The 24,536-nt window shown below is 42.2% G+C and overlaps 1 protein-coding gene across 2 annotated transcripts in view; it reads right to left on the bottom strand.

The window, feature by feature from the left end:
* SPI1 (Spi-1 proto-oncogene) overlaps window positions 1-21,925 on the bottom strand; it is a 124,675-nt gene extending 102,750 nt beyond the window's left edge. For both annotated transcript variants that reach the window (XM_069623112.1, XM_069623113.1), the window contains exon 1: window positions 21,363-21,925. In XM_069623112.1, coding sequence (XP_069479213.1) covers window positions 21,363-21,389 — 27 coding nt within the window. In that variant the 5' untranslated portion in view covers window positions 21,390-21,925. The remainder of the gene's footprint in view (window positions 1-21,362) is intronic.
* Window positions 21,926-24,536: the final 2,611 nt, after the last annotated feature.

The raw sequence follows: 24,536 nt of genomic DNA, 5'->3' as shown, positions 1-24,536 counted from the left end.
TTTAAGGGTCCGCCAGATCATGGCTTTGGGCCCAATTGGGGAATGAGGAATTCCCGAATGGGCCCAATGGGGAATGGGCAATAACCCGTCCGCCAAACCCGTGATCCGGCGCTAATAGCGCCGGGGGGTTTGGCGGTAGGTCTACTAGCGCCAGCGCTATTAGCGCCGGCCTTAACGCCCAACTCGTGATGAGGCCCTTAAATCTAGAAAAAAAGATGCATACGAGCATGAGGCTTACAAATGGATATCAAAGATGAAAGAAAAAAAGAGAAACACAGATTAGAACAAGAGAGAGTCATGGAGGCAACATACAGGAAGGTCATATGGAGGAATTAGTACATGTGATTTATTGATAAGGGTTCTGATGATAAAATAAAGACGAGAAGAGGGTGTTAGAAGTTGGGAGATATAAATATAGAAATCAATGATATAAAATGGGATTGGGAAATTAAAACAGAACCTATATCGAAATAGATGGCAAAGATAAATGAAAGATGAGAAGGGCAAATTAGAACATGAAAAATGTTTACATGGATTCCAAAGCAAAAATAATAGTGATAAGGAACAATGTCATCATGCGCATTTTGGACATGGATGCCAAAGGTGAAATAAAGGGGAGAAGTAAGAATTACTAAAGGAAAGTTATAGACATGAATAGCAAAGATAAAATAAATGTGAGAAGGGGGATCGAAACATGTGCGAGACAGGCATGCAGGCATGCGTGTCACTCATAAAAGAGAGGTGGGCCTTAGAGCATGAGAGATTTAGACATGGGTGCCAACAATAAAAAGGGATGGAAGGGAAATTGGAATATGTGAAACATAGACAATGAGGTCAAAGAGAAAAGAACGATGAGAAGAAGAAGGAATTAGAGCATGTAAGATATGCACATGGATGGCAAACAGTGTCAGAAGAAGGCTTGGAACATTAGTTATAAGCATGGAAATCAAAGATAAAAGAAAGAAGCAATGAAGGAATGATCACTGTAGAGTTATAGACATGGATGCCAATGAAAAACAAGAGAAGAGATGAGAAATTAAAATATGACCATTATCAACATGGATGGCAAAGATAAAATATGGAAGAGTCATAAAAACATGAAAACAGTAGACAATGGTGTCAATGGTACAAGAAGATGAAACATGCAGGCTTGAAAATGAAACACTAAAGAAAGGGCAGATGTGGAATATACCATGAGAGGTGTAGACATTGATGTCAATGAAAATGGTAAGGCTAAACAAAGGAATGATCTACTTGGGTACACACGCATTTCGTCAAAGTATTTTTCAATGTGGGACATTTCATCGCCAACATTTTCATCGACCAAAACTCATTTTAAAAAAAATATTTTTTGGTGGGTGTTATGTTGGGGTTGGGGTATGATTATAATTAAGGGGGGTCTGGGGGGGAACCCCCACCACAAATAAAAAAAAAAAAATAAGAGTTTTGGTCGATGAAAACATGGCGATGAAAAGTCCCATGTTGAAAAATACTTTGTCGAACTCACGTAGAACCATCTACTTGTATATCAAAGCACTGGCGTAACGAGGGCCACCGCTTCCCCTACACTTTAGGGAGCCCTGCCACCACATGTCCTGGGAGGAGGCCCCTTGGACTTTAAAAAATAAAAACTATTTAAAAGATTGTCTTTTTGTAGTCACTCTGCCTTCATAAAGAAATTATTTCTTGTACAGCGGAACAGAAATAATTCATTTATGAAGGCAGAGTGACTACAAAAAGAAACCATTTCTTTTTGAAGTCCAAGGGCTCACCCCACAACATGACATGGAAGCCTCTAGGCTGGAGGCCTCCATGTCATGGGGTGGTGGAAGCTCTATGACTTCAAAAAGAAATCGTTTTTTTGAAGTCACTCTGTCTTCATAAAGAAATTATTTCCGTTATGGTTTGGTCCTTAACGGAAATAATTTCTTTATGAAGTCAGAGTGACTCCAAAAATAAACCAATTCTTTTTGAAGCAATAGGGCTCCCATGAACCCCATGGCATGTACATGTGTGAGTGAATGGTGAAAGGGTGCACACTTAAATGTATAGGTGGCTGCCTGTTTGGGTGCATGGTGAAAGGGTCCACACTGAAATGTATGGGTGGCTGCCTGGGTGTGCCTGTCTGGTGAAAGGGTGCCCACTTAAATGTATAGGTGGCTGCATGTGTGAGTGTACGGGAAAGGGTGCACAAGTAAATATATGGGTGGCTGGGTGTGCATGTCGAGTGTATGGTGAAAGGGTGCACACTTAAATGTATCGGTGGCTCACTGGGTGTGCCTGAATGATGAACGTGTGCACACTTAAATGTATGGGGTGGCTGGGAGTGCATGTGTGTGTATGGCAAATGGTGTGTGTGCTTGTGTTCAGGGATGCAACAAAACTTACATTTCGGGGGGGTGCTAACCCTTCAAATGTTGGGAGAGGTGCTAACATCACAGGTGGTGGGGGAGAGGCAAACCTATTTGTGTGGGGGCATCCAACTTCTTTATGCATTCTAATGAGACTATTCTAGTGCAGATTCAATTTTACAAGCAGTTAACTCTCTCCTTTAAGTCTGAAAGCACCCACGTACGGACTGCTGTGAGAATAAACTATCTCCTGTCCCCTCTCTATCCTTCCAATCACATCCCTGGCATGAAAGTACTAAACCCACATCAAGATTTCAATTGCCTAAAAAAGTATGCATTTGAATGCAGGTACTAACAGTGAAATACTTTACGTTAGTAATTGGCAGGCCTTTCTTAACAGCGAAACCCAGATGCCGTTTAACATCTGTGTCCTGTTCTGTCCGGCAATGCCTCAGTAAGTTATCCAGTCCGAGTGAACATAGCCCAAAATGTAGGGAGGGACAGGGGGGGCTGGAGCCCAGTCAGATCAATGGTGTTACACCACTACCACTACTTGTGTTTAATCCCTTGGTTACTTATTGGCAATCTTCATTACTCATAGCCCTAATCTTCCTTGTCCCAGTACTTGTGTATGAGGTACTTTGGCTCATATACAGGTACTGGGATGACATAGAGGGACATGGAGGTAATGCCTGGCTTAGTTACCTGTAATCCACATTACTCCTAGTCCCACTCTTCCTAATCCCAGTACTTACCTATGAGGCAAGGAGCCTCATACCTAAGCACTGGGACAAGGAAAAGGGACGTGGAGGTAATTCTGGGCCAAGAAGCTGATTTTGGGGGTTGAGGCAGGGGGTGGAATGGAGAGGGGATGTGTGGGGGTCAGGGTGTGTGATGGGGATTATGCGATAAATCGTAATGGTCATCCCTGTCCAGGCTAAGCACGCATGATATGTGATATTAGTGGCTGGAGAGGCATTTTGATGCAGCCAGACTAGTCATTTCTTAGTTTGGCTTGCCTTTTTTTAACTGGGCATCTCTGATAAAGCAGTCCTGCTAAGTGTAATTACCTGTCTAGATGGGCATTTGGGTGCTGCCAGTCTAGCCATTTCAAACTGCGGCATTGTATATATTTCTGGGCATCTGTGATAAAATAACCATGATAAGTGTTATTACTGGCATTTTGATGCAACCAGTCTAGGTATGTCTAAATGTGGCCTGGCATGCTTTACTGTATCATGTTATTATGTGTCTATACTGGTCTACATTGTGCAGCCAGTTGGACATGTTTTCATTGTGGCATGGCATTTATAAAAAGCATTATATTAATTAAAGCATTAATGTTCCTGTGAACTGTTGGTGACTTGCATGTATTAGATTTATGGATTGGTGTTACCCTACAAAAGAATTGAAAATGCTCTGGCCTTTTAGCCAATTATTCTCAGAAAGTGTGATGTATAATGCATTAAAACACATATTTATATATTTCTCCTGGTGTAGTGTGCAGCCTACACCTGCAGCAGCACAACCATGTGTATTGCGCAAGTGTGGTAATTTAGGCCGGCCCAGAGTGTGGCGCTACCCGTGATTTTTTGCCAAGTTAGGGACAGGGCCCACAGCATGGCTCGCAGGGAGTCCCCAAATTTTGTGTTATGTCAATGAACAGAACGACTCAACAACGTTGGTAATTGCTCTCATGCATTAAGAAAAACGATTTCACACTAGGTTTGAAAATAAAAGCACATAAATTAGGTGCCCATAGTAAATATTTATCACATAGTCAGAGCGTGTAGAAATTAAGCAGCCATCTAGCATGCTGCTGGCCACGCCCCCCCAAAGCTCTTATGGTCCAATCCCTGTCTTACATTTATTCACCATTGACATGCATGCTTGTTCTAATTCAGATTCTTTTTTTCACTTTTTATTGATGCCCGTGTCTATACCACTCATGTTCCTTTTTTCTTGTCTCTTCTTTCTCTTATCTCTTCTGATCTGTCCTTTGTACCTTACTTATGATGCTGAGTGTCAGCAAGAGCTCAACAGCTTTCCCACTCACTTCGCAATGTGAGCTTCTGTGAACGTAGAGTGCTTGCATGTCCCTGGAGGGGCTGGGAACGCCAGTGATTTCGATCTCTAGGTAATCTATGTTCTTTTTGCTGATTCCAACTATGGGTTTCCATCGCCACCTGCTTCACCGTCATCTCTGCTGTGAAGGTACACATCCACCATCTGAGGTAACACGACGCATGAAAGAAGCTATACATCACTGAGGCTTCATTTAACATTCAAGGCCTGCTTACCATTAACCCCTAATGCTTACTAATATTAGTGCAGCTAATGTATTTCTTTTGCAACTGACTTTTCATCAACAATACTATTGATTTAGTTGGACAGTTGCGTTTATTTACCCTCAATATGTTACAAATGAAAGATGACCCACATAAAATCTCCCACAATGAACTTGCCTTATTAAAAATGCGGATGGACAAAATGTTATGTAAATTATATTATGTTCCTCCATTTCAATGCTTGACTCATGTTCATTAGCTATACAAGAAGACTTCCAATTCTTTACAAATTAGATGAAAATTGTATCAGGAAGATAAGGTGATGCTGAAGATCATATTTCATATTCCGTGCAATTTAGCCATCCCGAGTCCCAAAAAATGTACATTCTTGTCTCCTCCCCATAAATCTTTCTCCAGACTAAACTACATCTATGTAAACACACTATTAGTCCCTGCTCTACAGAACTCTGAAATTGGCACTCTTACTATCTCTGATCATGCCCCTGTCCTCGGTTATCTTGTATGGGAGACCCATACTAGTGACTTATCGAGATGGAAATGTAATACATTCGTTTTGAAAGACCCCACTTTTATTAAAGAAACATTTTTATTTTATTAATAATTGTGTTGAAGATACTTCCATTCATAATAAGTGGGATGCATTTAAAACAGCCCTCTGAGGCTTCATCATACAAGCTGTAGATCATAAAAAGAAACAATCTGAACAAATCTCTAATGACTTACTTCAATCTATTAAATTACTTGAATCAGCTCACTACAGCCACCCTCTGACAACACTTTAAAATAATTGATCACTAAACGCATCAAATATAATAAAATCTCCACATATAAAGTGTGCACTTTTTTGCTCAGAAGTAAAGCAAAATATTATGGAGGTTTTATTAAAGGAGGTGAATTACTAGCCTCATATATAAAGCACAAAAAAGAACAATCAACAATCGCCTCTATTATTGATCCATCTGGAAGAAGAATTACAAAAAAGATGAGATAAGAAACGATTTTTAAAATGTGTATTCAGCAGATCCTAGAATAGAAACTTCTGAAACAAATCAATACTTAATAAAAAGGTACCAAAGCCCCTACTCAACCAGTAGATGTATACCCTTTAGATGAACCCATTAACTTGCAAGTAATTAGAAAAGCTATTTTGAACCTTAAAATTGGGAAAGCCCCTGGTCCTGGTGGCTTTTCTGCTGATTTTTAAAAATGGACTTTATTATCATTTGTTTACTCAAGGACAGAGCTTCAGTATTGTGGGGAAGCTCTTTTAATCATTTTCCCCAAACCTGAAAGGACCCCTTGTTTATTAAAAATGACCACCCTATTTGTTTATTAGCATTCCCTGCCCACTCTTATTTATGCTGATCAAACAGGGTTTACTAAAGGCAGTTATTCCTCTTCTAATACTAGAACATTTTTCAATGTTTTATCTCATGTTCAGAAATCAATAGGTCCCATAGTCCTCCTTACCCTAGAAGCTGAGTAAGCCTTTGGCTGCCTTTCCTGGTCCTTTATGTTTGACTCTCTCAAATGGAACAGATTAAGTCCTCCTTTTCTAGATTTGTTAAAATCCTATGCTCCTCACCTAGTACATGTCCTGTATTAAAAATTCCCTTTCACAACCCTTCTCTATTTTGAGAGGAACCTGTTAGAGTTGTCCTTTATCCACCATGTTATTTATTATAGCCCTTGAACCACTCCTGCAAAGCATTAGAACAAATGAGAACATCTCGGGATAGGAAACAATTTTGTTAAATTATCCGCTTATGCAGATGATATTTTACTTCATTTATCAAACGCTACCCATTCTATTCCTAATCTGATAACAGGAATACATGATTTCTCTTTAATCTATGGTTACAAATAAAATGTTGACAAATCATAAATTCTACAGCTAACCCATGGATGTTCCCTCACTAATACACCTTCCTTGATATGGGATGACGTGGTGGCCATCATCTATCAAATACATTTACATTAACATGTCTAAAGATATTGTTACGACTATCTCATCTAAAGTTTCTCTAATCCTTGATGAAGTTAAAGATATGATTACTAGATTACCCCTCTATGTTTAACCCTATGGGGGCAGGCTAGACTCTATTAAAATGGCTCTCATTCCTAATATTTCATACTTATTATCTGTGATCCCAGTCACATTTTATCAAGCTTGATACTCTACCATCAACATTTCTCTGGAACAACAAAACTCCTACATTAAGACTTCCAAGGGTAAGAGGGGTGTTCAAAATCCGGATTTTGAAACCTATCATAGAGCTTTTATTTCATGAGAAATTGTTATTCCTTCATAATGAAAATCAATTATTATTGCCCCTATTTAGGTGAAAATTGAAACTCAATTAATAGATACTCTCCACTTATCCTACTTCCTTCAAACAACATCATGGTCAAATATTCGAAAATTCATTTCATTACACTTTTTTAAAATATCACGGAACACATTTTTAGAACCATCTCATAACCTAATGGATATGAACAAGATACGTATATGGTATAATAAATCCTTTTCTGTAAGACTAGGCACATCCATCATACATAGATGGTACTCCAGTGGCATATAATAAATAAGTCATTTATTTAACTATTCCTTTTCCAAAATTGTGTCAAATTTAATTCCTCAGATCTCATCTATTATCATATTCCTATCAACTCTATTTCAAAGGGTTTACCTCATGCCTTAAAGACACTTCCTTCCTAATTTACATTATTAACAATGAATACTTCTTCCACCAAAGCAGCCAAATTGTATTCGATTATTACTAAGCTGATGATAGGAACCTCTTTAATACTAATACTATTAGAGATTGGAAAGATAATTGGGGTTTACTTATCTCCCCTTACATCTGGGAAAGAATCTGGAGCTGGAGACAATGCCACATTATTTCTGTTGTGGCTAACCTAACCCAAACCAATTGCTTCAATTTACACTGTGCATAACTTACTCCTAGTAGAATCACTAAATTATTGCTTCATCCCCCAAACTTTGGTGGTCATGCAATGCACCTAATGCTGATTGTATGCACTATATTCATAATCGTAAATTTGTATTAGCCTTTTGAGATGCAGTGTGAAACTGCCTACAAACTATTTTTTAACTATTTCTAACTTTCATGAACCATTACCTTTATGTAATCGAATGATTGGTGCCTGTTTTAATCCTTACATCACCACACTCTCTTACCAAATCTATTTAATCTCCTTATTTCTATCAGATTTTATATCTTCCAACTGGAAAGACCCATCATTTATATACACTATCATTCATTTTGTGGTGGAATTTCATTTGTTCTATCCATAGAGTTGACATATTTCATGCCTACTCCTGTAATAATATTTCTAAATGTATTAAAAAAATCGTTAATTCTCACTATATATCTTAATAACAGATAATCAAAATGACTATTAATTCTGTCATTATTTTCATTATGTTTACTTGACTTCCCCCCCACTCTTCCCTGCTACCTCTCTGTCTATCTTGTCTCTACACCCTATTTGTTTTTGTAATACTCACTTCATTGAATCTCAATGCTAGTCAAAGTAACTGTTCATTACTAGTTTAAAGAATTAATCTCACTTTTAATAAAAGTTTAATATTTCACTCTCAACACTTATATAATTGTGTATTTGATAATGATTGATAACAATGATTTAACACAAAAAGACCAAAAGCGATATGGGCGCAGATGTCAATGATAAATGAATGGTAACATAGAGAAATGATAACATGGGAGGTGAAATAGGGATGTCAAAGATGTAAAAACAGTGATGGAGAATTAGACCATGACCTCAATAAACATTATTGTCAACAGTAAACGAAGAAAGAGCATATCAGAACATAAAAGGTACATACCTGTACAAAAGAAATGAGAGAAGTGGAATTATAATGTGAGAAATAATGAAATGGATCAAAACGATAAAAGAAAGGTGCATCAGGGTAATCAGAACATGGGAGCTATAAACAGGTATTTCAAAGATGAATGAAAAACCAGGAGAATTAGAACATAAACAATATAGACAATGCTCTCAATGATAAAAGAAGAAATAGTTGTAGGTATTAGAGCATTAAAGTAAAAATCATAGATGTCAAAGATAAAAGAAAGGTGAGAAAGTGGATAAGACCCTGAAATATATTTGCATAGCTGGCAAGCATAAAAGGAAGGTTAGAATGAGGGATTAGAACACGAATGATTTGTATGTGCATTTCAAAGATAGAAGAAGGAAAGGAAAAGCAGAATTAGAACATTCACAATACGAATGAATGTCAGAGGTAAAATAATTATGACAAGGAGAATTAGAACACAACTGAGAAAGAGGATTACAACACAGGTAAAATATGCTTGCTTAGCAAAGATTCAACATAGAAGAGAGGGCATTTTAAACTTGAGAGATGCATGCATGAATGCGTCAGCTAAAAGTAGAGAGTGGGGTTAGAGGTATAGAAGGTAATGGGGTGGAGTAGAAAGAGAGAAGCAAGCAGAGTAGAAAGGCAGAGATAGGGAAAGGGTAGAAAAAAATAGAACCCAAAGGGGTGAGACAATGTGAAGGAAAGGGGCATGTGTGAGAGAGAAGGCAGAAAGAGGAGAGGAAAGGGAAAGACGTAGAGAAGCTTCCGGGAGTTGCAAAAGGTGGCTGCATCTAAGGACAGCAGGGGTATGGAAAAGAAGCAACTAGAGAGAAAGAGAATGACAATCAGAAACTTTATCTCTTCTGATTAGTTTGCAGGAAAAGGAGTGCTTCACTTTTTTAAAATATTTTCCTGCAATGTATTGTAAACAAGCCTTAGGATAGGGAATAGTGTGGTTCAATTTTGATATCCTTACAATTAGCTGATATGGTGATTTGAAGCAATTAATTGATTTGGGTTCATCAGTGAGACGATTCTGGATAGAATAGAGCAGGGGACATGCCAAGCAAGGACTCTGGATGAGAAATATGGTTGGAGAGGTACCAATAAGACAAAATGATAAAGGTGAGCTGGAGATACATCTGCATTGGGACTATTGGGACATTTCTTTGACTCTCAAAACAATCCCCTTGTGGGCTGGTTGATGGGTTAAATTTCTTCCTCCTCACTCCATACTACAACAAAGGTGTCCTGACAGGAAAACTAGACCGAATTATTCTAGCTAACTGGATCACTGAATGTGCGTCTAAGTGTAAACAGTTGACAGCATTCTTTTACACGTCTTGGTCCTCAGTAAAACTGGGAGCAATTATTACTGTTCTGTGACTATCAGTACAAAGCACACCTTACTATGTCTCAAAATGTGTCACATTATACATGTATTTAGTATAGTTAGATTAACCAGACACAATGTTATTAACTATTTATTGTACGCAAAGGTTTATGCAAAAAGCATGTGTCAGGTAAAGCCTGGAAAAGATACAACTATTAGGATAATAAGGCTGAAGAACAGAAAGAATAGAATTAAAAAAAAGAACACCACATAATTTGGGAACCGTTACATAGATACAAATTTAACATAAATAAAGTTCCCAAGATTAACAATAAATCTTAATACATATAGTCAATACTGCATTTAAATAGCAAAGGCATAGCATGTTCTGTTGTCTCACTAGCTGACAACTAATAGGTTATACTTCTCCTGTTGTCAAATGGATTAGGTATCAATAGTTCAGGTATCTACATAGTGCGCTGGTTTGAAGCTGACAGTAGCACAGCCAGAGTGCGTGATTAAATCAAGACGCAGGGGCTTTACGTTTCGGCAGTTTATTATGGATGTATCTGCCTTCCTCAGGACCAGAAAACTGAAGGTATTTGATGACCCCGTGGCTAGGCGAGTCCCTAAATAGAGTGCTGCAAGCTCGCGGGGAGTGGCTGGAGCCAGTGTTCTGTCCGCTGGTAGTGTACAGCGCTTAATGGCTGCCTTAAACTCTGGGCAGGTGGCCGGGATGTTCGACAAATCGGGAGGAGTCCTAGGAGTGAAGCGTCTGACTGTGTACGGGACTGTCCAAATGGATCACTACCATGTGTGGCCAAAAATATGGAGCTGGGATCTGGTAACTGAGCCCCGCTGTGTTGTCGTGCTGTGAGTCGCGACTAGATCTGTGTCGTGGGATTTGTTGTCAGGTCACTATGGTAACCTGTAGCTAAGTCTCTCACTCCTGCTCACTCCTCCAAGCAAGCTATCTGACATCTCACCTGTGGCACAACATTTTCTAAATACAGTGACTCAATGTGAAAACTGATCCTAAGATATTGGAGTCTAATTTCAAAAGCTCAAACCTTTGAAACAAAACCCCTATTTACTTTTCATACAGGTCAACGTTTATGAGATATGCTGTCCCTGGCGACACGAAAAAAAGACAATCTAGACCCAGAACACTTTAAGAAACCCGGGTTTTGCCTACAAAACAGAACAGTTGCCCTGTATTGAGTGCACGGCAAGCTGTTTCAGGAAAAAAAGACAGAATTTGTTTTTGTATGGAAATGAAAAATGGAAAATAACAGAACACATTAACTGCCAAACAAAACATGCTATATCCTGAAATCTGTGTCTGTGTCAAAAGCTTTACATAGGATAGATCAACTGACTTATTAATGTACACATGTATGAACAGAGGTGACAAAAACCTGGAGGCTTCCCTGATGTCATGCTATCTTGAGATGTCCCATTTGGAAAACAACTGAGAATTGTTTGATTTGGATAGAGTTAAATCTAACATTGAAGCTTACAGCATAGGAAATCTTTGGATTAAATGAAACAAAGATAAATATTATCAATGAAAAGTCAAACTTTGGACCTCAATGAGTACATCGTATGGGCCAATGTATTGGGGTAGGTGGATGGTTTTGGTCTTGGCCATTGAGTGCAAATAAGATATAGTTATACCATGAAAGATCAGGTTGAAGCGATAAGCATGATAATAGGATGGCATGACTTAACGCAGTCAACTGTGAATCCAAACAAGGTGGCTAAACACCAATGGCTGTAATAAAATCATCATAAGAACTGAAGGTCGGCTTATGATGCACCCACAAAAGATTTGCTTCAAAATTGAGACTTTGATATAAGCTTTTTTTGAAATATGCTACAATATCCACATATATATATTGATAACCAGTGTTTACTTTTTCAATATACTAAGTGCTGATAAGTGGCTCTTTATTTGGGAATGCATTTTCAACTAGTTTGAAAACAAATATATCTGCACATCTTATAAGGATGGCAGTTAGTTATCACTATGGGTAGTCCATCTTCAATGTTGATTAATTGTTTTTCCATATTGCATATAAATAAACAACATAACAATAATAAGTATGACATAAAACATTGAGGCATAAAAACATTAACAATTCCTAACCAAACCAGAACCCAAACCAGTACCCCCACCAACACCCCCCCCCCCCATCCTTGCGGGTTACCATCAAGCCTGCTTTGTGCATTACGGCAGCAAATGTGTCTGAATCATTCGTGCCCTTCATTAAACAACTCAAAATGGAGGCTGCTACTTTGTTGCATAGAGATGCTGAAAGCTGGAAACCCACAAAATAATGCCTCAAACACAGATTGGAATTCTGATATTTAGGGGCTGATTCATGGAATTTGTTGCGCCGAAAAACGGGGATTTGTGCGCCATTCTGCCCTCAAATTCCCATTTGTTAAACAGGGATTTGCGGGCAGAATGGCGTACGAATCCCAGTTTTTGGGCGCAAAATATCAGAATCAGCCCCTAAGTGTTTTGATGAGACCTTTTTTTTAAAGTGAGACTTTCAAAGACAATGGTGTTTCGTGTTTCCATTCAATCTCTGTAAGTGAGTACATTTGATATGCCAACTGAAATGTTACGAAGTTAATATTCAAGTTGGCAATTTTAAGGAAACGATACCAGATGCCTCTAATTGTGTGAACGAGTGTGTAGATATAAGAGGTAACTAGAAAAGTTTAGTTATAAGTCCTCTTTCTAATTTTCATAAATGACACTGTGGAATCAAGTGGTTGTTATTCATATAGAGAAAAGATTAAAATTATGCATAAAATGGGTGCAAAGTACAAGTTAGAAAACGTCTGAATTTGCCATTGTGTATCCTACCATGGGTATAATTTTCTAAAACAAAGGTAAGCATGTCATCACAGACTTGTTTGTCAACCTTCTTTCAGAGGGACTTGGGAACTAGATTCTTTAGGTAAGAGGCTGATTGATTTCTATGGGAGCTTCTATGAAATACGTAATTTGAGGTTTATTAATTGTGAAATATATTGTAATCATGTATAAAAATAATGTCTAGAAAATGAGAAGTAATTTGCAAAATTATAGCAATTGTTTTGAAATTCAAATGTTCGTAAAATTATGATATGTTTGTTTTTGTAGTGAACAACATATGGAGTGCTTTAGGATTGAGTCATCTAAGCAAATTGGTGCTGAAAAGACTGTGGTTTGAATAAGACTAGCATTTTGTCAAAAAATGTAGTTGTTGAAAATGGCATCAATGTTATAATTACTTGTGGATGGAAACATAACTTACTGTGCATTAACTGTTTTTGTATGTTGATTTGTCTATTCGCAAACATGTAAGGGCCATCAGCCAATCAGGAGACTGGACGAACAGGTGAGAATAGACATTCTCCGCCCGCTGTTTCCAGCCACCCGAGGCCCATCCCTGGGTGGCGAAATTTTTTTTTTGTTTCTATTTTATATGGGGACGCAATGGGGAGCTGCTCTTCAGGGTACAAGTTGAGAATACATGTGGGTTGACATCGTCCGTCCACTGTTTTCAGAGTGCCTACTCCATCCCCCAGCATGCAAAAAAGCTTGTTTGCTCAAGTTTTCGCCCACCGGGATTTAAACCCACCAACCCACGAAATCACATAAAAGTATATTCAAAGCACACATCTTATATTCGTATTTTACTTCCCATAGAATATGTCAATATAGATTTTTGGGTGCACACCTTTAATACTTTGTGCCGGCAGTGTTCGAGGAAAATCCCCTCTGGATGTTAATTTTTCCGACCGGTTATTGATTATTCCTCTTGTGAATGGCAATGCTCATTTCTATTTTGAATTTTCTTCTATTAGGAAAGGCCAGTTGAAATAAATTGGCGTATATAACTTTAAAACACTTTGAGACCCTGGGCATCTTTTAATGATCCCCCGCAATTTTTTGTGCACTCGAGCCCTAGTGATGACATTTGAAGACCTGCGTAATTGCTTACTCTGACAGCCTAAGTACCTTTCCAGTAAATAGGCTTTGTTACGAATTGCACTATGTTGCATTAAAAGCACTTTTCCATGTCTGGCCCAGGGCCAATCCCTGCCCTTAGCTCCTTGGAACGTGCACTCACATTAGGGATGTTTTTATTACTTACTGGTGATCTTCATTACTCTTTGTCCTGCTCTTCCTCGTCTTTCTTTTGAGGTACCCATCTCTACGAATGATTCAGCTCACTTCATCAGCTATTCCAAAATAAGCCTAGCTCCTGATATTGCTAAAACCTTAATATTAAGAGTTAAAATTTCAGATGCTGAACGTCAGTTTGATCCCCACTGATATTAATGACTCATTTTGCGACATAATTTTCTGCAATACAAATAAAGCGCCCCACACATCTTTTGCCACCCATGGCCCCACAAATCCTAGCGCCGTCCCTGCTCTCAATCAGTCAACTCGCTCTGCATGTAGCGCTCCTCACACTCCTACCACGATCGGATGGACTGGCCTGAGAGGCCAGTGTGGACCAGTTTAATTATTTAGTTCTCTGTGCAGCTGGTACTTATAAAAAAATGGTTTCTGGCCAGGCATGAATGAAATGCACTATTCACCCATAAAATTCCAGCCCAGGTGAACTGTCCAAAAACAAGACATCTTTGCGCAGCCTTTTTATCGCCGTTCTTCGGAGAAGCTACTATCAGGGAAGAGAAGACTTGGTGTTGTAGCCTACTAGCAGGATAGAAAACCAGATGGACCATAGCGACCGTAAAAATCTTAGAGGCAGCAATGAAAATGACAACAGTCTCACCAATGGGCGACCTGCGGCCTCAAACCCGCTCCACAGAACAGGGAACCCATACGGAATAACAACCTTGCCAGCTAATCCTCCATACGTCGAAAACGCCCCCCTAGAGTCACAATATGAAAGTATACGACACTACCCCTGTCCCCCTTGTCCTTCAGTCACCAACGAAGAACCTTGTAAAAATCTTAAATATTATACACAAGTAATTAAAAAGAAATATCAGATACATGTGCCCACTGTATATGGGGTGCCCAGTGTGATTTTGTTGCCCAGTCCGACCCTGCCTCCTTGCGCCCCCGCACCTCCTTCCATGCACTGAGCTACCTTTGGAAGTCGGCCCTTCGGGGCTGCAACCCCTGTGGTAGTGGTACTTGTGCACGCAGCGCTCCTCACCTTTATCCCTCCCTCTCCCACTACCTGGGTAGGGCCCGACATATTTTCCTCCCCAGCAATCACCTTTTATTGCCAAGCTCTCGGAAGCGATTTTCTCTGCACGCAGCGCTACCTGATTCATGGAATTGTTTGTGTGTAAAACGGGGGTTTGCGCGCCATTCTGCCCACAAATTCCGTGAATCATGACAAGCTGAATGTTGTGCCCTTATTATCGGACTGCAAAAGCATCCACCTTGCTGGTTTTAAAGTATGTGTTTAATGTGTATGCCTCCTTAGTGATGCATGTATTCGTATCTGTTATTGTACTGCTTGGCCTTTTATAGTGTGAGTGCATTGATGTACCCACAGAGCGTTTTCCTATGGGAGCGTGCCAGTATCAAACGCTTCTGTGAATCAGGGCTGGTGGATTGTGTGTTTTATCTGGTTTTGAATAATGTAGGGGTGGGTTTGCGCTGCAGAGAAATTGGCGAATTCTGCCCAAAAATTGCCAACTTCCCCCAGGAAACAAAATTGCCATTTGTGGGTGGTTTTCTGTCTGAAATTTCTTTTTTCTGCGGTTTTGCCTGAAATGTCATATAATTAGGGGGGCTACAAAACGTTGGCCCCACCCGATTTGGCCGAAACTGCAGGAAAAACTGGCCCACAAAAATAAACTTTTAGGTGGGAACATGAAATTCACCAAAAAAGGTGAATCGGGAAACAAATCTGCTCTGCCGGCAAATTGGGTCGGGTTTGGCAGATGTCGCTTTATCGGCGAAACTTTGCCCACACCCGAATATTACCCAGTATTACCCAGACATTGTAAACAATTAATGCCCGAGGCGCATGCGCACTGCCAAGTTCAGCCGTGCGATTGATGGGCTGTTCTGGTGTTTTCACGTTTCCTACGAAATAAACATATGTGTAGATGAAAAATACACCAGAAGAGGGAAAAAAGATAGCTCGGCGAGTCAGACACTTGCGGCTGCGCCGCATCGAGCTGTAGGAAGATCGAGGAATGAACACTGCAGTGTCAGTAAGATTGCACGGGTATTTGTCAGTAAGATTGCACTGTGTAAAACTAGAAGTACATGTGCACACAGAGTAAAGTAATAAGACGCCACATCAAACAGAAATAATACCGCAGCATGGCACCTATGCTACGGAAGTATTACTGCGTGTAGAACAATACATGTGACTGCACAAGGAGTATCGTTACTCCAGTGACCTTCCTCTGCTTATAGCTATGAGTGAACGTAAGGAGCGTTCATTCCCCAGTGGTATTGCACTACTTAAATACACCTATACATTGAGCACGAGTACCCCAGGGATTGTTCATTGCACACACAAGGATCATGAAAACTGCTTTGATATTGTACTGCAGTATATCCAGGTGTATATGCACATCTGTGTGCCCAGTATCAGTACTCCTGTGATAGTACATTATGTGAGTTGCGAATACATATACACAGGTATCGGAAATACTTCTCTGTTATTGCACCACAGCATATCAAAGGGTACACACACATCTATGTGCCCAGTATCAGTACTCCAGGGATAGTACATTATGTGAGCTGCAAATACATATACACAGGTATCACCAATACTTCTCTGTTTTTGCACTACAGTATATCAACGTGTACACACAAATCAATGTGCCCAGTATCAGTACTCCAGGGATAGTACATTATGAGAGCTGCCAATGCAGATACACAAGTATCATCAATACTTCTCTGATATTGCACCACAGTATATCAACATGTACCCACAAATCAATGTGCCCAGTATCAGTACTCCAGGGATAGTACATTATGAGAGCTGCCAATGCAGATACACAAGTATCATCAATACTTTTCTGATATTGCACCACAGTATATCAACATGTACACACAAATCTATGTGCCCAATATCAGTACTCCGGTGATAGACATTATGTGAGCTGCGAATAAATATACACAAGTATCATCAATACTTCTCTGTTATTGCACTACACTATATCAAAGTGTACACACAAATCTATGTGCCCAGTATCAGTACTCCAGGGATAGTACATTATGTGAGCTGCAAATACATATACACAGGTATCACCAATACTTCTCTGTTATTGCACTACAGTATATCAACGTGTACCCACAAATCAATGTGCCCAGTATCAGTACTCCAGGGATAGTACATTATGAGAGCTGCCAATGCAGATAAACAAGTATCATCAATACTTCTCTGATATTACACCACAGTATATCAACATGTACCCACAAATCAATGTGCCCAGTATCAGTACTCCAGGGATAGTACATTATGAGAGCTGGCAATGCAGATTCACAAGTATCATCAATACTTCTCTGTTATTGCACTACACTATATCAAAGTGTACACACAAATCTATGTGCCCAGTATCAGTACTCCAGGGATACTACATTATGTGAGCTGCAAATACATATACACAGGTATCACCAATACTTCTCTGTTATTGCACTACAGTATATCAACGTGTACCCACAAATCAATGTGCCCAGTATCAGTACTCCAGGGATAGTACATTATGAGAGCTGCCAATGCAGATACACAAGTATCATCAATACTTCTCTGATATTACACCACAGTATATCAACATGTACCCACAAATCAATGTGCCCAGTATCAGTACTACAGGGATAGTACATTATGAGAGCTGCCAATGCAGATACACAAGTATCATCAATACTTCTCTGATAATACACCACAGTATATCAACATGTACCCACAAATCAATGTGCCCAGTATCAGTACTCCAGGGATAGTACATTATGAGAGCTGCCAATGCAGATTCACAAGTATCATCAATACTTCTCTGTTATTGCACTACACTATATCAAAGTGTACACACAAATCTATGTGCCCAGTATCAGTACTCCAGGGATAGTACATTATGTATCATTATGTATTATGTATCATAGGTGCATTCATATTCCGGTAATACTGTTTGGAAATATATATATATATATAAGTAAATGTGAACGGGGTACCAATATTCCAGTGATACTGCACTATCCAAGCTAGGAGTATCAGTACTAAATAGTGGGCAGTGTCGAAGGACACCACACAGTACGACCATGAACTGAAGACCCGTACAGGGAGCCGCGGCCTCAGCACTATAAAGAGTGAATCTAAACAGCCCCGTGTTAGGCTCCCACCAACCGTAGTGTTCTGTACAACCTCAGTGTCCTCACATATCGTTCCCCCGCCACAGCCTCATCTACTATGTAGGTGACCCACCCGTGCCCAACTCCTTCCAGCATCCCCACGTGGCCTCAGCGCCCCAGGGAGCCTCCAGAAGCCCCTCTGGGACGTTTCGGAGGCACTGAACTGTACGAGAACCATGTTCGGAGCTGTCATCGACATGCAAATCCGCTTGAGGGCCTCCACTCACACCACCCTCTTTACGAGACCCCTCTCTCTCTCAGGGTCTTTTAAACATTGATGGGCGCCCGAAGGTTCTCAGCACCCTTGCTGCCCAGAGCAGTTCATAGGTAGGTTAAGTTCAGGGGCGATCGAGCGGTGCACCGCATCGCCCCTCAAGCTGGCCCAGCACTTCTGGAGTCGGAGTGCATGCACTGTCAGATCATTTCTATTGGCTACACTGTCATTTTGGGGCAGCCACTCTAGGCCTTTGTTGCTGCGGCATGACTTGTTTCCTGGGCATTTATGATAAATCAAACATGGTATGTGTTATGAGTTGGCTAGACTGGCATTTTAATGCAGACAGTCCAGCTGTTATTTTTTTTTATTGTGGCATGGCATTTTATTCTTCTCAGAGCAGGCAGGCCAGAACATTGTTGGGAGGTTGAGGAGGAGGAGTGCACCCAAAAATCTCGCACAGGCCACTGGGAGACCTGCGGCCGGCACTGGTTAAGTTGGTAAATAACCTGCACCGTTTGAGGCATTGTGTTGGGTGTTGGTGATGCACAGGCATAGGCTGTGTGGAGAACCCCGGTGGGGGTGACAACACTGTTTGAGGTCATGCCAAGTCCTTTGGGGTATGGGTACACTGACTGCAGTATTGTGGTAACTCTCTGTGGTGGGTGAGTGAAGTGGGAACACACAGTGTTGAAGGGCTCCATGGTTGGTGGGAGAAATAGGTGGCAACACTGTTTGAGAAAGTGTGGATACTCTTGGGTGATTGAAGTAGGTGAGGCGGATGACTGCACTTTCTGAGTCAGAGAGTCAGTGTGGAGACCCCTGGGATGGATGAGGTGGATTGCTTCGCTGTCGGGACCTGGAGTGCTTGATGTGGGTGACTGCACTGTGGTGAGGAACCAACTGTCCGCTGTGCCTGAGACCATATAGAAACTTCTAGGGTCATGAGCCCGGGGATTGCACGGTCTCTAGTAGTGTGATAACCCTCTGGGGAGGGGGGATGAGGAGGGTGACTGCGATGCCTGGACCAGGGTGGGATCCCTTAGGGTGGGTGAGGTCCATGACTGCACTATCCCAAGCCGTGTGATGGCCCCTGGGGAGGGAGGATGAGGAGGGTGACTGCACTGCACCAAAACTAGAAGTAAGACTGAGGTACTGGTGGGTGGCCCTCCTCCTTCCCGGCCCTTGTGGACCAATGAATTCTGGCCTCGTTCTTTGGGTAATCTCCCCTCTCCTGTTGAATCGGTAAAAAAACCTAAGGGTTAAGATTTCTAGCCTCTTTCTCCTGATTTACAGATTAATGTCAGATGTAGAAGTGGTGATCTTTTAAACAGACCAATACCATTAATCCCTGCTACTATGGAGGGCCCAGTGGCTGCCTGTGCAGTCTTGGGTATCTTGGACTATTGCAATGCCACGCTGCTGGACCAGCCCAAATATCGCCTCCAAAGGCTTCAGGTGGTGTAAAACACGGCAGCCCGGCTGGTGGCGGGCCTTCACAAATGTTCCTATGCCTCCCCGATTTTGAATAAACTTTGCGGGCATCCTGTGGAAGGCAGAGTGAAGTTCAAGGCCTTGTGGCTCATCCACCGGGCTCTTCATGGTAAGGGTGCCATGTATCTGTGTAAAAGTGTACGCTCTATGCCCCTGATAGAGCACTGTGCTACTCTGGTAATTATCGTCTCCTCCTCTGGAATTAAAAAAAGCACGGTTGGAGGTCGGGCGTTCTCTGTGGCAGGGCCTCGGCTCTGGAACTCCCTGCCCCTGGCTTTGAAGCTTACTGACGATTATTCAAAATTTCGTAAGGCTTTAAAGACCTTTCTGTAGCCGCACTGATTGCTATGGCTCCCCTATTTCTTACGTTATACCACCCTTTCTGACTAACCCATGTGGTGTACAGTAACAGTGCCAAGACACCTCCGGGTAATAGATGCGCTATACCAAGCTCCTATAACATAACTGTCTGAGCAATTGTGGGGTCCCTTAGAGTAGGTGAAGTTGGTAATTTGTTTATGGGGCATGGAAACACCAGTTGACCAGAGTGTATGAGGCAGTGCAGAGACCCCTGTATTGGACAAAGCGAGTGTGGGATCGCCATGCCTTTCACAGTGTGGAGCCAAGGGGGGGATGGGTGGGGAGGAGGATGGGCGGGGGAAGGGTGGTTAGTTGGTAACTGCACTGCTTGAGGCACTTGGAATACCCTGGGAGCAAGTGGGTAAGGCATGTGACTGCATTGCCTGAAGAAGCTGACATGAGAAGTAGAAACATGTAAATCCACAGGGTTGCTCGGGTTCGCTGGATGGACATTGGCCCATAAGTACCAGTAAGAGCCTCACAGCTGTACTCCTGGGAGGTGGGGTGGGAGGGTGTTTCTGTCACACCGAGGGGGGGCCTTATGAATTTGACATTATATCTCCACAGTAAAAAAGTGTTCTCCGTCCTATTGTCATCTGCTTTTCTCTCACCCCCTGTTTTTGGCTATCCCTCTCTTCATTTTGTTTTGTAAATATGGCGCTCCATGTACATTTTGCCATAGAGTTTAGAATCTACTTTAGATATTATCTTTTCTTTTAAGATTGATTTAATGCTTTTTTTGGATTCATTACTATCAAAAGTACCATTTGTTCTTATTCCTGTCATTTTTGTCAAACTCTAATAACATATTTTTGAAAATAAAAAGAAAAGTGGTCTCCTGTCGTTGCATGCACCCCAATAAAACTTTGAACACGACCCAATATACAAACACGTGTCATAAAATATCAACTAAAATGGACACTGATGGCAGGCCCCATCGGTAGAACAAATTGCCCAGTTCAGCACCTACTGCCCACCCACTAGCAGAGTAAAACCTACCACTTAATTATCGCCTGCAGCCCTGGTCGCCCCTCGACATTCTATAAGGCACTATAGGTAGAGACCGTGCTCAACACTTACCGGTGAGATGAGGGTGTACCCTTCCATGGAGCCAGCAACATTCACCGCAGCGTCGAACAGCAAGAGGGGGCAACTTCAGGGTCTACAACACGATGGTCAGCTCTTAAACCCCCATGAAGGTTGGTGAACAGGGCTCGGAAACAGCCCAAAGGTCGAGGGACCCCAGAACAACGCCACAGGAACTCGGAGCCACCTACAACGAGCTCAGGGACGCCACCCACGACCTCGGAGACTGCAGCAGGACCCCAAAGACACCCAATGGGATCCCTCAGTACCTTGGAGACACCACAGAGGACCTCCGAGAGACACCACCACCGGACCCCAGAGACACCCCACAGGAATCCCGAGACACCACAGAAAAGAAGGGACCGTAGCTGCACCCTGAAGCGTGGGGTCCCAGCACAGGTGGGCCCCCTCTGCCGTCGGTTCGTTGGGGGAGGGGGAGCTCGCTATTTCTCTGAAATGATTCAGACGGGAAGAAGCTGCTTCCCCAAAAGTTGCATTTCAACTAAGTTCCTGATTTTCTGGCGTGTCTCTGTGTACGACGACGAGGGACTTCTCACAGCCCCAAGTGACATCACCACAGGGTGCATAAATCACATTTATGGGACGTACAGGAAGCCTGTCACTGGCCTGCTCTGGCTGTGGGCAGGTGATTGGCACTTCAGCAATAGTCGACCAAGGGTTTGGGGCCAGAAATGCGATTCACTAATTCACCTCAGACGAGGGGCTCGACGGCAAGAGGGGGGTCGGTAGGAATGGGAGATGCAGCAGGGGGTAGGCAGCGTCAGGGAGGGTTGGGGTCAAGGGTATCTGTAAAAGGACTCAACCCGTGAAACACTGTAATCAGGGGGCAATAAGGAGGGTCGGCCATTCTCCAGATCAGACACGTGATCAGTTCAAGATTGTGTGCTCGTGAAGGGTGGCTCTGCAGTAGAGCAGGTTGGCATCGGGTGGGTGCTGTACAGCGATTCCATCCTCAATCCATCCTCAAGAGACTGCGGAGAGGCGGTCCCACCAGCGAAGCCCCATCTTTGTAGGGTGTGTCTTTAGAACTGCGGATTCCTTAGAGATGGACAGGGGTGCTCGAGCTTGCGAGTCATTCAAATTTGGGCAGAGAAGAGGCCACGTGACACCGGCGAACCCTTAGCAGTAGGGGGACTTTGACATGAGGGAGGCCTTTGCATTTGGCAGGCCTCAGCACTAGGCAGGCTGCAGCACCCGGGAAGCCACGGCACTAGGGAGGCCTTATCATTAGGGAGACTGTGACACCAGGGAGGACTTAGCAGTAGGGAGACTGTGACACTAGGGAGGCCTTAGCAGTAGGAGGACTGTGACAACAGGGAGGCCTTAGCAGTAGGAGGACTGTGACACCAGGGAGGCCTTAGCAGTAGGAGGACTGTGACACCAGGGAGGCCTTAGCAGTAGGAGGACTGCCTTAACACTAGAGAGCCCGTAACACATGGGAAGACTCAGCACAAGGGTGGGCCTTAGCATTATGGAGACTGTGACAGTAGGGAGGCCTTAGCATTAGGGAGACTGTGACACTAGGGAGGTCTTCTTAGCACTACAGAGACTGTGACAATAGGGAGGCATTAGCACTAGAGAGTCTGTAACACATGGGAAGACTCATCACATGGGTGGGCCTTAGCATTAGGGAGACTGTGACAGTATGGAAGCCTTAGCATTAGGGAAACTGTGACACTATGGAGGTCTTCTTAGCACTAGAGAGACTGTGACACTAGGGAGTCATTAGCACTAGGGAGGTTGTGACTCCATGGGGGCCTTAGTATTAGTGAGACTGTGATACTATGAAGGCCTCGGCATTAGGGAGACTTTGACACTAAGGTGGGCCTTAGTATTAGGGATGCTGTGACACTAGGGAGACCTTCTTAGCACTAGAGAGACTGTGACACTAGGGAGGCCTTAGCAAGGGGGAGATTGTAACAGTATACATCCTCTAGCATTAGGGAAACTGTGACACAAGAGAGGCCCTGACACTGGAGAAATTGTAACACATGGGAAGCCTCAGCACAAGGGTGGGCCTTAGAATTACTGAGACTGTGACACTAGGGAGTATATGATTGGTTACTTAACATCAGGTGGGGCAACTAAGCCCTCCCCTAAAAGTGACCACTATGAACGTCACTACATACACAACGTCCCATTGGTTTACACAACTATAGGACCCCTAAATTCGCAGTCCTCTACAATTGGTTGGAACTCTAACCTCCGTCAGTACTTTTTCACCTACGTCTAGCAGCATGCAGGCTGGCATCACCACTCATCTTGAACCTTCATTTGCTCTGCTTCTTCTGGAATCTCATTTAAACAACCATCATATCTCCTTGTGTGCAGATATGGTTTCCTCAATGGGAATCTTGCCTCTAGGATTCCCTATGGCCTTTGTCCTTTCAACTGCTCCGTGTATGTCACATACTCGTTTCCAACATACAAGCAATAGGGGCAGAACGGTTGAGGATGGGGTATTTGGCTCCTCCTCTGCGCTCCCCTCTCTGGGCGATTGATCGATAACTCTCTCATCATCCTTCATATCCAGGTATCCTCTTCTGAAAAAGAGCTTCTTTGGGATCCATATCTTTATGACACTCTTTAGGCATCCTACTGATTTGATGTGCTCATCTTTGTTCCATGTCATGAGACTGCATTGTCCACTTGGACTGCAATAAAGCCATCTTCCTACATACTTCTTATGATTCTTTGGATATGGGAACTTTGTTCTCTCAGGTGCATGGATACTGGCCTTCACAAAGTCTGTGATCTCTTCATCTGTTAAGTCTCGGGCTTTCCATCCTGATTCAATATCGATCATGATCTTCATCCCTATGGCTTTCTTTGCTGTCTTCTTGCATTGTGAGATTATTATCTTGATCACACAGAATCCAAGCAACACCTACATGATCAGGGCTCCAAGAAACTTGAACATGTCTGCTATCCTTTGTGGAATCGACAAAAAGAGCGATCCAAACCAACTGTCATCAGCAATGTCTTCTACTTCATCTATCATCTGACCATGGAGATTTGTCAGCATGTCTATGACCTCTGTCAAGGTGCCATTCTCGTCATCATGAGAAGGTGTAAATGTGCAACATGATTCTCCAATTTTTGCAAAAACATCTCCATCCATTGATTGCAATCATATCCAAGAAATAT

This window comes from Ambystoma mexicanum, chromosome 11, assembly GCF_040938575.1.
Source record: "Ambystoma mexicanum isolate Mex_15411 chromosome 11, UKY_AmexF1_1, whole genome shotgun sequence".
Taxonomy (NCBI): domain Eukaryota; kingdom Metazoa; phylum Chordata; class Amphibia; order Caudata; family Ambystomatidae; genus Ambystoma; species Ambystoma mexicanum.
The sequence above is the reverse complement of the archived record's forward strand: the minus strand, read 5'-3'. Positions and strand labels throughout refer to the sequence as shown.